Source organism: Corvus kubaryi, unplaced genomic scaffold, assembly GCF_017639235.1.
Source record: "Corvus kubaryi isolate FWS band 111438036 unplaced genomic scaffold, C.kubaryi_AGA036_p1.0 136, whole genome shotgun sequence".
Classification (NCBI taxonomy): Eukaryota; Metazoa; Chordata; class Aves; order Passeriformes; family Corvidae; genus Corvus; species Corvus kubaryi.
In genome coordinates this window covers 455,163-468,483 of record NW_024580670.1, presented here as the reverse complement: position 1 = coordinate 468,483, position 13,321 = coordinate 455,163, and the positions used below count along the sequence as shown (strand labels likewise).

Genomic DNA, 13,321 nt, shown 5'->3' with positions numbered 1-13,321 from the left:
AGCCAGGACTGCTGGAGCCCAGCCAAACACAGGCTGCTGCCCTCTCCTCTGCCCATGCAAAACAGCACCCGAATTGGACTGACGCTTTATTAAATACACCTCGTTACTCATTCTCCTCGCTGCGCAGTCTGGCATTGGGGTTGGTGATCTTGATGGCGAGCTGTGCAGCTCTCTCCACGATCACCTTCCTGTTCTTCGAGGACACATTGTGGGCAATCTCTGCACAGTACGACCTGTTAGAGACAGATGGTGTACTGGGCTTGGCTCTGGCAGCACCGAGAGCCAAGGCAAAGCCCTCTGGAGCCATCCCACCATGGGAGAGCAATTGGAGCTGTCCTGCCAGCAGTACTCAAGACACAGCTGAGCATGGGAGCAGCACTGGAGGGGCACTGAACCGCAACTGCCACCCCTCACCAAGCCGGAGCCATCTGGCCTGAAGCAGGAGCTCTCCTCCAGAACAGCTCAGCTTGTGAATGACTCGGTCAGAGGTAGTCGTTAATTATTGTTCTTACTACGTTGTAGTGAAAACAAGCACTGAAGCAGACCAGTGCCCAGGTCTGACCCAGAGCCCCAGTTCTGACCCTGGTTACCACTGACGCGGCACAGCCTCGCTTGCCGCCGCTGTGTATTTCTGCCAAGGGGATGAGGTTGCCAGCCCCAAGGCCTTTCTGTGCCCCCACCCTCCAGTGGCACTGAGGGAACCATGATGGCATCTGTACTCTCAAAAGCTATGACTTCCCTCGTTTTCACCCCGACCGTGCCACCTCTCCCAGGTGGGAGTATAGGCCCCACATACTCACTTGTTGCTCATCATCAGCACTTCCAGCTCTTTCACATTGTGGACCAGGAACTTTCTGAAGCCTGTGGGCAGCATGTGTTTTGTCTTCTTATTGCTGCCATAGCCGATGTTGGGCATCAGGATCTGCCCCTTGAAGCGCCGGCGCACTCTGTTGTCAATGCCTCTTGGTTTGCGCCAGTTGCGCTGCAGAAATGCAGAGAACAGTTACAAAACGAGATCATCCTGAACACACCTGGCCTGAAGGCTGCATACACCGGCCTCCACAGATTCTCCCTGCCCATCTGCTGCAGCTTGGCACCATCCTGCTGGGCTTTCCTTCACCACCAATGCCAAAGGCATCCCCACGGTTCCAGTCCTTGGGAACCTGCAGTAACTCCTCACCTTGATCTTGACATAGCGGTCAGACTGGTGCCGGATGAACTTCTTGGTTCTCTTCTTGACGATCTTGGGTTTCACGAGAGGCCTGAGAGCAGGCATGGTGGCTGCGGGACAGAGTGGGGTGAGCGAGGGGCGTGGCCCAGGTGCGGTGCAGCTCCCCGGGCCATGCGTGTCGCAGACTGCCTTCCCTCGCGGGCCACGGCGGGCCGGTGAGGGAATGGGTCTTCATCTGCTGGGGCTCTGCCTCCCGCCTCCGAAGCTGGCAGAGCACTGGGAGCTCTCCAGATGCGATCCTGGGAGGTGTCATCCCCGCGGCCCTGCGATCCTCCCACCCAGAGCCGCGCACGGCGGCCGCGAGGACCGTGGAGATCAACAGCGACCGAGACCCCCTGGCGCGGGACGCGCCGCCGCCGGCGCGGGCTCCGACCCGACGGCTCCGGCCGCCCGCGCTCCAGAGGACCCGGCCCGACCCAGTGACCGGGCGCTGCCCCGAGAGTGCGGCCAAGGCGGCCCCGCCGCCCGGGAAGGGGCACGCGTGAGGCCTCAGTGCCGCCCATGTAGGGTCGCGCCGGCAGGCAGAGGACGGATTCCGGCCCGCGGGGGCCGCTTCCCGCGCCCCGGGGAAAAGATGAGGCGGAGGGAAAGGGAAAGGGATGGAACCGGTCCGTGCCAGAAGCCCCGGGGGCCGGATGGCCCCGGATAGCGCGGCCGGGACTCACCAGTGGCGATGGCGCGTCCACCGCAGGCCCAGCTGAGAGAGGGCGGTGCCCCGCGCGCAAGCGCTTATGGGACACGCGGGCGGTCCTGGCCGGTGCGTGAGGCGAGGCAGCCGCGCAGACAGGGCGCCAGGCACCGGCGAGGCCGCGCAGACGCCAGGCCGCAGCGCCGCGAGGTGACAGCGGGCAGGTTCAGTCCAGCGGGGGCACCCCGAGGGAGCGGATCGGTGCTTCCCGCCCACCGTCACGAACGGCGCGCCTCCTACGAGGCTGACAGGACCTGCGGCATAATTTCCGTCGGCCTGTGTCCGCCAGCTACTTCCGCCAGTACGAACGGGCGGGCAGGCGCCACGTAGCGGCGTGGCGGACCCGATCACGGCCGGTCCCGGCGCGCGCCGCCCGGGCGCAGCGGTAGCTCCGGCCCGGGCCCCTTCCCCGCCGCCGGGCCCAACAACAGCGACAGAACCGCCCCAGCCCCGGGAACAGCGCAGGCGGGGACTGTGCCAGCCCTGAGCGGCTGCGGGCACTGCCCGAGGGTCCCCGAGAACGGCCCCAGCTTCGGGGAGCCAGAACCCACCTCGACCCCTCCCCTACTACCGGAGAGACACGGGGCCAGCCCCTGGATGAGACTGGGCAGGAACCAGTACTCCCAGCGGCACCGGGGGAAGTGCCAGGACTGGACAGCGGGCGCTGAGCAGGGTCTGCTCTGTCCACACTCCCTGCACAGGCTCTCCCCCTCAGCCCGTGTCCAGGAGCACAGAGATCAGATCCGACTCCTCTAGCCCTGCTCCGGCCCTGGGGGAGGCAATGGTACGCACTGGATGGCTGCACCCAGGAGCCCCCAGGCCGGGGACGCAGCTGCAGGCACAGACCTGCACTGCAGGAAGGGACAGGCACTACAAAATAGGGACACGTTTATTAAAAAAATAGCGATGACCCCAGCCATGACATCACACAAATATTTACACCAAGAACTGTGAGGGCACCCGAGGGGAGGTGGCAGGGCCAGGTCACCCCCGGCTCAGCTCAGTCGATGCTCAGCTTCTCCCGGTTCTCCCACAGCCACGTGTGGTATACGTTCAGCTTGTGGTCCTGTGGCTGCACCTGAGACACAGGGAAAATGTCGAACATTTACTAAAACACCTTAAAACATCTCATCGCTCCAACATTGTGATTGTTGGTTTTCTAATGCCACGGGGTCAGTGGGCACAAGTGGGATGCTGAAGGACCCAAAGGGCACCACCCACCTCCTTCCATTCGTTGACACAGAAGATTCTGTAGGAGTCATTCCCGTACTTGCCAATGCCGTGCAGCTCGATCGGGTACCGCCACGCCTTGCTCAGGTACTCACCTGCAGGACAGGTCACAGCACCCTGCACACATGGCCCCTGCCCTCACTGCCTGGACACAAGGAGCAGCCGGGCAGGACCCTCTGCCACTCTTACATGTCTTCACTTCGGCACATTTCAAATGAAAACCACAAGTTTTAGGTGTTTCCTGGTGAATGCAGGCCATGAATCCCCAGATTAAACACCTTTTCAACAAACCACCATGGGAGTTTTAATCAACTGTCTCCCCTCAGAACAAAATATTCCTCTGCAGGTTCTGAGCATAGAAAATATCGGAATCAGAAAAATCCCAGCCAGAAGGGCCTTCTGCAGGTCACCAGAGCAACCCTGAGCAGAGTCACCCTATAACAGTGCTTGCAAACACAGTACACCACTGCTGCAGGTGCTTGGGTCTCTTCTACTTGAAAAAGTTTCCTGGTCTCCTGCAGAACACACTGTGGCTGGCATTTCTTTCCCAGCTCAGACTGGGATCAGCAGCTTTGCCTGCGTGACACCAATGGATCCCAAATGCTGCACAAAATAACCCACCAACCCACCAAACAGAGAAGCCACAGAGCAGCATTTGGATCAAAGCTGTTTGCCTTTTGCCAGCATAACCAAGATTGTTCCAGATGTCAGGAGAACCCACCTGAGAACCTGATGATGGTTTTGGCTCTGAGTTCATAGAGGCCGAGAGGTTTGAGCAGCTCTGACATCTCTTTCCAGTCTGCAGCCCTGGCTACCTCAGGAGAAGGATACTTCTTCAGGAACTCCCAGAGCACTGGAATGGCCATTTTCCCTGGTGAAAGAATCCTGTGAGCAGGAGGCTGGGCTAGGAGTTCTTCTGCACTATCCATATGCTTTCTCAAGTGAGGTCTTCCAAGGCAAGTTACCAGCTAAGGATTATCGTTTCACAGTGACACAAGTTAATATACATCCATGTTTCCATTAATGCCATTAGAACTGGCAGCTGTTTCAGCCCTCTGTAACACCTCCCAACATTTACACACCAACTCATGCTACTCTACTTACCTGAAGTTTTATTGAGAAATATGGTGGCAATGAGAAGCTTCCATGGATCATGGAAGAGTGTTTCTTGGATAAGATTAAAAGGAGAACGTGGAGGAGTCCATTTTCTGAGGGCCTTCCTTCTGGGTGCGCTGGGGGCTGCACAGGGGCAACACAGGAACATTTATTAGACAGGAAAGGATGGCTTTACCTATTTAATGAAAAAAAAAAATTAAAATGAAGACCTCTGAAGCAGATTTATCTTTATCGAGGCACTGTGTGTAGGTAGAGCCACAGCAGTTCCCACGCAGCCTTTACAGGGCTGCAGGGGACTGTGTCCCACTGGCACAGCTGCAGCCAGTGTCAAACTGCAAGGAATTTTCCACATCATCACTTGATCCTGAGCCATCCTATCCCTTCCCCATTTAAAAAATGTATTTCTCTAAGTACAATACCTTCTTTGTTGTATTTACTGGAAAAATATGGACTTGTTTTCCTTCTCTCCACTTGTGTGCGTGGGACAGACTCTTCTGTAAAGAAATAAAACTTCAGCATTAGGAAGAAGAACCAAGTATTTTGCGGTCATGTTTCACGCCATTTCTGCTTTATGCTGTGATGGAAACAGAGGGAATTCTTCTCGTGCAAAACACAAACGTGCCTTAAATCTCCTCCAGATTATTGTCTGACACTGTACAGCTTAAGAGCTTGGTACAGTAAGTTTCAGTCTTTAATTAGTCTGCATTAATTTAAATGCTGTTGGATAAAAATGAGACAGATCTGGATGTCAGAGCAGCTTGACCTGAAGCAGAACACGTGGCCTCAATAGTCAGGAGAGGCCCAGGCAGAACACGAGAATTGGCATCACATTCTGCACTTGCACACACGCACCTGGTGACATTCTGACTGCTGTGAATGTCGTCCTGTCCCATGGCTCAGCATCCACCTCCGTGTCAGATTTAACATTCTGCTTACCCAGATCCCCCGGATCTGGCACCTTCCCTGTCTCCAGTCCATAGGATTTCTCTTCAGATGCCGCAGCACGTGTGCCACTGGAGCCTGGCCCCTCCTTTGGCAGGTGACCCAGCTCCCTCTGTGAGCCAGCCACTGACCTCAGCCGTGCCCTGGACATTGCTGACAGAGCTTTCCCTGCACCCACACCCTGGCTGTCAGCTCCACGTGTGTCTGTCTGTCTCCGGACCCTCTTGTTCTGAACATACTCGGTCTCCTGTGTGTTAGAGAGTCTTCTCTGCCTCTTGCTCTTGGGGTCACCTTGGTTCTTCCTTTCTGAGCCCTTCCCAGGTTTCCTAGTTTGGACACTTTTCCCATCTACCCCCTTTCTTTTGGTTTTCAAACCTTCCTCTGGGTTTATGCCTTCCATTACTAAATCCGTGCATTCCACAGTAGATGTAACATCTCCCAGGTGTCCATTTCCAGCCTGGATGTTCTGAATTCCAACCTCAGCACCATTCTGTGCATGGAGCTCCTGCACTTTGCTCTGACAATCCTCCTTTTCCAGGTCAGTCCTCACGGCTCCCATGCCACATCCTCTCAACCCTGAGCGTGTGCTCCCTCGAGGAGCTGTGAAATCAAAATCTGCTGCTTTCAGTGTTGTCTCCCCAGTTTTCTGTAAATACTCCACAAGTGCTCGTTTTGACCTCAGCTTCTTCCCTTCAGGGCTGTGGTAGGAAAGGAAAGTAAATTAGCAATGACTTTCTCATTCTGCAGCTCTTCGCTTAAAAATCTTCAATAATACATAAAACAACCTCAGAACAAAGTACAAAAACAGTTTTCGGGGCGATGTCTGGGCACGTTTTTATGGCTCTGCCAAGAAAGGCCACACAGCGCCCACTGACAGCCCCGGGCCTCACCTTATGAAACACACGTCGATCCTCCCGGCCGTCCTGCCCGCCCGCCGGCGGCTGCTCACCCGCTGCCACCCGCGGGGGACGGCACTGGGCCCCGCCGGGCCGTGCTCCCTGCCGCGAGGGCTGGGGCCGGGCCGTTCCGCCGCCGCGCTTCGACTGCCGTCCCCGGGGCTGCAGGGAAGAAGAGCCCGGGTAAGGTCCTGCTACCGGGGGAGCTCCGGGGTCAGCAGGGCGGGCCTGGGCACGGACCCCCACACGACCCCGAGGCCGGCCCGACACCGTCCGCGCCCCGCTGACGAGGCCCGTGCCCCGTGCCCCGCGCTCCGGCCCCACCGGCCCCACTCGCCCTCACCCGTTCCCCGCTCCCGGCGCCGCCATCTCCCGCGCTCCGGTCACGTGACGTTCAGAGGCACGGCCTCCGCGCCCCGCCCCGCGCGGACGTCCCTGCGCGGGGCTGGCAGCGCCCCCTGGCGTGGCGGCGGACCCGTGGGCCCCAGGCGCAGGCGCGTTGCCCCTGGCACCGGCGGGGTCGGGGAGCGGCGCCCGGCGCGGAGCGGGCCCGGCCGGGAGGGCCGTGCCGGGCGGTGCCGGTGCTGGTGCCGGTGCTGGGTCCGGGCCGTTCTGGGTCCGGGCAATGCGGGCCGCGCTCACCTGGCGCGACAGGGCCGAGCAGTGGTGAGCGGCCCCGGGGACAGCCGGTGTGTCGGCCCGTTCCGCTCCGAGCGGCTCTTCGGGGCGGGGTCGGGGGTCCCAGCGCGGGGTCGGTCCCGGAGGTTCCTTGTGCTCGAGGAGTTTGTTGGGAATCACACCCACGCTCAGTGTGCCGTTACCAGCGCTGGCCGTGTGACACGTCTGACGGGCAGGGAATGTGTTTTCTGTCTCCTGACACGGAGTTCTTGGTTTGTTTGTTTCCCACAGTATTTACGACCTCGCGTTCAAGCCGGATGGGACCCAGCTGATAATTGCTGCTGGAAACAGGCTGCTGGTAGGGAAACCTTCCTGTCCTCTCTCCTTTACAGCTGTATGAGCATGATTTCTTTCACATTAACTTATGAATATAACCTATCCAAAATCCCCTTATCTCTGTCAGTGCAGCCTCACAGCAACATACATATTAATGCAGGCCAATTCTAAAGTGTTTTGAAGCTTTTTAATATTTCTTACCAAGTCTTAAGCTCTATTTCCAAAAGTAATGAGATTTAAGTTATTTGCGTCATCTCGTCGTCTTGTGCCTTTCCCGAGGTTTGAGATCTATGAACCTGCCCCCAGTCCTGGCACAGAGTGCAGGGGTTGTGCGCATGCAAGTTGCATTAAAATCTCTGTGACGAGGGGAGAGACTCAAGCCCATGTCCTGGCATTGTGGTGATAGGAAAGACGTGGGAACATTCAGCTCAAGCTGTCTGTGGGTCCTTGGGGCTGCTGCAAGAGCAGTTCAGGACCAGCTGCTCTCAGGTCTTGCAAAGCTTTCAGATGGGGCAGGTGTAGGAACTGCAGGAAGGGATGGATGGCATGGTAGGATGATGGATGAATGGATGTTTGGATTGTAGAGCTAGAGTTCAGCACTGCAGGACAGCAAGTGTTATTTTCAGGGCTAACAGAATAATGTATTTAGTGATGCTCCTTAGCAGTAATTTATTGTTTAAACATCAAACGTAGAGAAAGATGTTTTAACAGCAAAATGTAAAATATAAAAATAAAAGATAAAAAACCCAATGAGATGTAAAACAAGCTGCCAAACAAGCTGTTGAAAAATGTCTTTTGTGTGTGTTATTTTCTAGTACTGACTCTTCTTTCTTTCTAAGAATTGTCATGTTACAGAAAGCTGTGTGCTAGAAAACATTTGTCTTGTATAAACTGTATGCAATTCAAAAAGCAGACAGAAAAGGAAGTGCATCATCTGTTAGCCTTCAGTAATTCTATATGCTAGTCCTCACACTGGAGGTGTTTAAGGCCAGGTTGGATGGGGCTTGGAGCAACCTGGGATAGTGGAAGGTCTCACTGCCCCATGGCAAGGGAGTGAACTGGCTGAGCTTCTAAGTCCCTTCCCACCCAAATGTGGTTCTGTGATTCACTGAAAGGTTTTTTTGTGTTAAGTTCTTTTGTTTGTATGTTTGGATCGGTTTTTTTTTTCTCCCCATTTGAACAGGTGTATGATACTTCTGATGGAACCCTAATTCAGCCTTTGAAAGGACATAAAGACACTGTGTACTGCGTGGCTTACGCTAAAGATGGTAAATAGCACTTTGGGGCGTTGTTAGCCTGGTTTGTAAAGTGCATCTCTCCCATTTGTGATTGCCCATTGAAATGGAGAAATGGGGGTTGTTTCAATTACAGCATGTGAGTGCTGGAGGCTTGTTCTTTAACAAGTACTGGGCTTTGTTGTCCAGTGGAGGGTTTGATCTGCTGTACAGGTGCTACCTGCACAAATACCTGTAAGGTCACCTGTGAACCCAAGAGCTGTGCTCCCACTGCCCCTCCCCTTTGACTTCAGTGTTAGGTTTAGCACTGGGTGAGTGTATGTTCATGGGCAACGTGAGGAGAAGGCTCACCTCAGAGATTCCTGTTTCTGCTACTCATCTGCCTCTGAGTTTTATTCCTGTAGTTCTCCTATCCCAGAGTTTCTCCTGGTCCTTCATATGTTACGTGCTCACTGCACTGTGCTTCCAGTCTCTCACTGTCTATGACTCTCATTCAGTGGGACTCACTCTGTGGGCTTGGGGGCCTTCCTGGAGCTGCTGCTGTTTGAGTGATGACAGTTCCTGGGACAGTGTACCAGTTTAACTTGTCACTGTTCCCATCAATCTCCAGCCTGGGGATGGACAGCACTGGAAGGACTGTTTACTGGCAAGGCCATGGAAATGGTACAGTACAGCCGTTGGAACTCCATGTGGCTGGGAAGGCACATCCAGGCACTCAGTGTCAGCCCCATTATTACTTGAGCCTTGTCAAGTTCAAGAACTTCTTGCTCTCTCTTTGATTGAGTATTTGGAGTGAAAGTGATTCTTGTATGTGTGGGATTTAAATTATCTCTAATTCTTAGGCAAGCGTTTCGCATCTGGCTCTGCTGATAAAAGTGTGATAATTTGGACTTCAAAGTTAGAAGGAATTCTGAAGTACACGTAAGTGATGCTGTTCAGTTTTGTGCCTCAAAAGCTGATTTTGATTATGCACTGCTGCAATTAAAGAGCACGAGCTGTTAGATTTGGGAGAAGGTTCACTAAGGTCAGAGAAAAGGAGTGATAGGGGAGGGAGGAGGAAAAGAGCAGCTGAAGCATCTGAATGAGGCAGGAAGGCAATTAAAGGCATAAAAGGCAGTGGGGAATCCAGAGAAATCTGTGAATTTAGAGGGCTGACAGAGAACTAGGGAAAGTCAGAATAGGTCAGAATAAAATGAAACATAATATGACCAGTCTTCTATAATAAACTGTAATTCTGGTTCAAAGATCAAATTAAAGATGGGTTTGGCACTTTTGGTGTATTTCAATCATCTGGCTCTGTTTTGAGTCAGCCCTCTGAAGCAACAACTTCATGTTCTGTTTCCTGACTGCACATTTATCAGGAGTTGGTTTGTGTTAGCTGGTCACTGCACAAAGCCTGCACAAGCACACTTGTTTAGAATTTGGGTACAACCTTCAGACATCTTTCACAAACCACAATTGCTGTACAGCTTTAGCTAATCTTGATGAAATACAGTGAATCCTGTGATTTGGAGACAGTTTTTATAAGGTTTATTACTGATTTACTTTACAGTAATAGCAGATTTTCTTGATGTACTGTAAACCAATCCAATTACTTTGGCATCTGCTGAAGCTTTCAGCTCACTTGCTGAAAGTCAGAAAAGGGGCATTTAAGAATGATTTATTGAAATCTGATTGTAACTTCATTCTAGGCATAATGACGCTATCCAGTGCGTTTCATACAATCCTCTCACTCATCAGTTGGCATCCTGCTCATCTGGGGATTTTGGTATGTCTTCTCCCTTGAACTTTTCCCTTGAACTAGTGAATTCCATTATAGCTGGATAGCTAAGCTAACCACAGATAGATGCAGCTCTATAACTCCAGAACAGATGGGACACAAAGGTACCTAAAGTTCAGTGACATTGGATACTGATTTAAATCACTTAAATTCAGTGGGAAAGAACAATGTAGCGAGGGGCCTCAGGATAAATGTGCGGCTCTGTTACTGGAATTTTTTGCAGACACCCCCTCTGTTACTTAGATGGATTTTTTTTTGCCATTTAATAATAAATATTATGTATTTAAGTGTCATTCTAACAGTGGACAAGACTTTGATGCCTCTAAAATCCCAGCTGAGTTCTCTGAGAGTATTAGTTTCCAGTCTGAACACTGGCACGCACATACTTGTCATTGGGTTTTTGTTTTCTTTCATCGAGGCTTGTGGTCTCCTGAACAGAAGTCAGTCTCTAAACATAAAACAAGCTGCAAGATTACTTGCTGTAGGTAAGTTTATCTGTGTCATTTAAGTTAGTTTCAATACAAACCATTTCAAGTCAGATGGAAGCTTTAAAAAAAAAGACTTTTCCCTCCTTCTTTTTCAGTAGCAAAGTGCTGGGTTATGCTTGGTCCTGTTTATAACCAAATCATACTGAAGGCATCAGAGACCTATTCTGGTCTTGAGCAAGCGTCTTAGGTCCTCTCTCCATCTGGTCATCCATCTTGTACAACAACAATACAATGAAATTGGAGGAGATATAATTGCAATTTTTGTTTGTAGTTCATTCCCTGTCCATTTGGTGTTTTCAGATGAAGGAGGTATTATCATTGGGGAAGCTGCAGCAAGGAGTCATTAACTGAAGTCATTCATCTGACTGAAGAAGAGACCAGAAGAGACCCTAGGCCCCCTCTGTCCAACACCAGACAGTTCTGTCTGATCATGTTCTAAATGTGGCTTTTAAAGCATTTTGGTCTGCTCCCAGACTGCCATCCCCCAAAATGTTGCAAATATTGCAAGCTTCAATTTATTTTACTTCCATGTATATGATAAAATGTTCTTGATGAGTGTGTACTGTTGCTATAAATGTGGATTTAGATGCATAAACAAACTGTAAGATTACTAGCTACCTCCCAGAACTCCCCTTTAGAAATATACTTTAATCTAGCATTTCTGTGTGAATGTGCTATATACCATCCTGCCTTCCTGCTGCTGGTTTGTAGTAGCTTACTCTTCAGTATGTGTGTGTTTTCTCAGCTGGACAAATGATGGCCAGTACCTTGCTTTGGGGATGTTCAATGGCATTGTCAGCATAAGGAACAAAAATGGTGATGAGAAAGTGAAAATAGAGCGGCCAGGGGGCTCTTCCTCTCCAATATGGTCAATTTGTTGGAATCCTTCCAGGTAAATAATTTCATCCTTCCTTTTTTTCATGCTGAATAGATTATCCTTGGCTCATTGATTGCAGAAAGGCTTGACTTCTATCCCAGCTGGAACAGGTTAATGCCATCTGTGTTACCTTTTTTAAGTGATTATATATTGGGGTTTTGGCTTTGCTGCCCGTCTTCAACTGAATGGAGAACCTGGGAACAAGTTACCTTTTAGATTGGAGATGTGGGATTGTTTAGGTTGGAAAAGCCCTCTGAGTCCATCGAGTCCAACCATTCCCCCAGCACTGCCAAGGCCACCACTAACACCTGTCCCCAAGTGCACATCCACATGGTTTTTAAATCCCTCCAGGGATGGGGACTCCACCACCTCCCTGGGGTGCTGTGCCAGGGCTGGACAGCCCTTTCAGAGAGAAATTTTCCCAGTACCCAACCTGAGCCTCCCCTGGCACAGCTTGAGGCCATTTCTTTTGTTCTCTCCCTTGTTCCCTGGGAGCAGAGCCTGGCCCCCCCCCCACTGCCCCCTCCTGTCAGGGACTTGTGCAGAGCCACAAGGTCCCCCCTGAGCCTCCTTTGCTCCAGGCTGAGCCCTTTCCAGCTCCCTCAGCTGCTCCTGGTGCTCCTGACCCTTCCCCAGCTCCATTCCCTTCCCTGGACACGTTACAGCCCCTCAATGTCTTTCTAGAAGTGGGGAGCCCAAAACTGACCCCAGGATTTGAGGTTCCACCTCACCAGATCTACTGAGACTTTTTTTTCTTGTTTTGTACTCTTTTTGGTTAATTTTTTTTTAAGGATTTAGGGGTACGTTCTCTTTGGATTGGCAGAGAGAGAGGGGAGCTGCTTTTTCATTTGAGTTCAGAGGGAGTGTTCTTCCAAATACATGAACAAGCAATTGCTACTGCAGTAGGTGGCAGAATTTTTGGAGTAGAGTAGATGAAGAAGAGGAGGATTCAGTTCACAACTATTTAGAGGAGATCCCACTACTGGATCCAGGCTTGGCAGTAGGCAGGATAGTCAGCCAGGTATAGAAGACCACAAGGAAAAGGAGGTCTCTTTCAACTTGTGAGTGAAACTTCAAAGAAACATGAGTACCTATATTACCTGGAACAGCACTTCATAGGAAGGACTAAGGGCAGAGTATTATGCAACCTCAAATATTCAAAAGATAGGAAATTCTAGATCAATAGTTACCTGTATGGTCTTAGTTTGTTCTGCTAGTATGTGTTCATCATGACGTAGGTGTGTGCTACCCCCCAGGTGTATGTGGCATGCACTGACCAAAGGGAGGGTGACTTGGCTTGTCATTAGGGGTTTTTTTGTGATTGTTTTATATTCAATCCCTGGCTAGAGGCATAGTCTGCAGCAGAACATTCAGGTTACCATCTCCTCCTAGGCGAGGAGCTGTGGAGAAGGTGACTCTCCTGTTTTGCTCCAAGCTGAACAGAACATGTCAGACTACTGGAATTAAATTTGGGACCTGAAGTCTTTCCTCAGCCTACTGTTGGCCTCACATGAACATTTTATTCTGATAATTGCAGTTCACTCTTGCTCAGCTGTGTAGACTTTGATGATGGCCTTGTACTCCTGTAGCTAAATCAGAATGTGGGCCTAGGTCCTTCACCTGTCAAGGGATTGTTTGCTCCACTGTGTCCACTGCTCACACAGCTCCAGCTGAAGTGATGCTTCAAGCTTTGGGTCATTCCTGTAGAGGAGACTGGTTTTGATTTTGTGTCCCCAGGCTGTTTTCCACAGGTTTAAATGACAAACTGCTGTCCTTTCAGTTTGTGACTTTTAAAGAGTAACATGAAGTGAATTCTGCTAGTCTACTACTTGGTTCTGTGGCTCTAAGAAATTTATTTAAAAATTGCTGTGGAATTGCTACTTT

At 51.3% G+C, this 13,321-nt stretch overlaps 3 protein-coding genes and 1 non-coding gene across 7 annotated transcripts in view; 1 reads left to right on the top strand and 3 right to left on the bottom strand.

Annotated features, from left to right (window-relative positions):
- Window positions 1-73: 73 nt before the first annotated feature.
- Window positions 74-2,216, bottom strand: RPL32 (ribosomal protein L32). The gene is made up of 4 exons (XM_042013138.1): window positions 1,897-2,216; window positions 1,181-1,281; window positions 801-982; window positions 74-233 (listed from the first exon to the last, which is right to left on the bottom strand). Exons 2-4 carry the CDS (start codon window positions 1,274-1,276, stop codon window positions 104-106), a joined length of 408 nt encoding a protein of 135 aa, XP_041869072.1. The 5' UTR covers window positions 1,277-1,281; window positions 1,897-2,216; the 3' UTR covers window positions 74-103.
- Window positions 1,345-1,480, bottom strand: LOC121659429. The gene has a single exon (XR_006014321.1). It is a non-coding gene; the product is annotated as a small nucleolar RNA SNORA7 (small nucleolar RNA).
- A 574-nt stretch (window positions 2,217-2,790) lies between the features above and the next one.
- MBD4 (methyl-CpG binding domain 4, DNA glycosylase) lies at window positions 2,791-6,513 on the bottom strand. Of its 2 annotated transcripts, XM_042013072.1 has the most exons (8): window positions 6,447-6,513; window positions 6,098-6,265; window positions 5,118-5,905; window positions 4,685-4,759; window positions 4,254-4,388; window positions 3,871-4,020; window positions 3,141-3,244; window positions 2,791-2,997 (listed from the first exon to the last, which is right to left on the bottom strand). In XM_042013072.1, exons 1-8 carry the CDS (start codon window positions 6,470-6,472, stop codon window positions 2,920-2,922), a joined length of 1,524 nt encoding a protein of 507 aa, XP_041869006.1. In that variant the 5' UTR covers window positions 6,473-6,513; the 3' UTR covers window positions 2,791-2,919. The 2 variants fall into 2 exon arrangements, 1 of the variants encoding a protein (XP_041869006.1); XR_006013605.1 differs by lacking the exon at window positions 2,791-2,997 and having other exon boundaries at window positions 3,871-4,117.
- Window positions 6,514-6,630: 117 nt separating this feature from the next.
- Window positions 6,631-13,321, top strand: part of IFT122 (intraflagellar transport 122) — a 31,725-nt gene continuing 25,034 nt past the window's right edge. The window contains exons 1-7 of one of the 3 annotated variants that reach the window (XM_042012982.1): window positions 6,631-6,769; window positions 7,013-7,079; window positions 8,241-8,325; window positions 9,135-9,213; window positions 9,984-10,060; window positions 10,491-10,557; window positions 11,306-11,452. In XM_042012982.1, the coding sequence (XP_041868916.1) occupies window positions 6,729-6,769; window positions 7,013-7,079; window positions 8,241-8,325; window positions 9,135-9,213; window positions 9,984-10,060; window positions 10,491-10,557; window positions 11,306-11,452 (563 nt within the window). In that variant the 5' untranslated portion in view covers window positions 6,631-6,728. Of the gene's footprint in view, window positions 6,770-7,012; window positions 7,080-8,240; window positions 8,326-9,134; window positions 9,214-9,983; window positions 10,061-10,490; window positions 10,558-11,305; window positions 11,453-13,321 lie in introns of those variants that run through there. The other 2 variants (XM_042012972.1, XM_042012990.1) reach the window with 2 other exon arrangements.

What these genes read in the sequence shown, in the direction of transcription:
- RPL32 (XM_042013138.1), bottom strand. Translation starts at nt 1,276, where the DNA reads ATGCCTGCTCTCAGGCCTCTCGTGAAACCCAAGATCGTCAAGAAGAGA. An exon ending in ACCGCTATGTCAAGATCAAG is followed by an intron (nt 983 to 1,180) that starts GTGAGGAGTTAC and finishes GCATTTCTGCAG; the next exon opens with CGCAACTGGCGCAAACCAAG. An exon ending in GTGCTGATGATGAGCAACAA is followed by an intron (nt 234 to 800) that starts GTGAGTATGTGG and finishes TGTCTCTAACAG; the next exon opens with GTCGTACTGTGCAGAGATTG.
- MBD4 (XM_042013072.1), bottom strand. Translation starts at nt 6,472, where the DNA reads ATGGCGGCGCCGGGAGCGGGGAACGG. An exon ending in GCGCCGGGAGCGGGGAACGG is followed by an intron (nt 6,266 to 6,446) that starts GTGAGGGCGAGT and finishes TCTTCCCTGCAG; the next exon opens with CCCCGGGGACGGCAGTCGAA. An exon ending in AGCAGTCAGAATGTCACCAG is followed by an intron (nt 4,760 to 5,117) that starts GTGCGTGTGTGC and finishes ATTTCTTTACAG; the next exon opens with AAGAGTCTGTCCCACGCACA.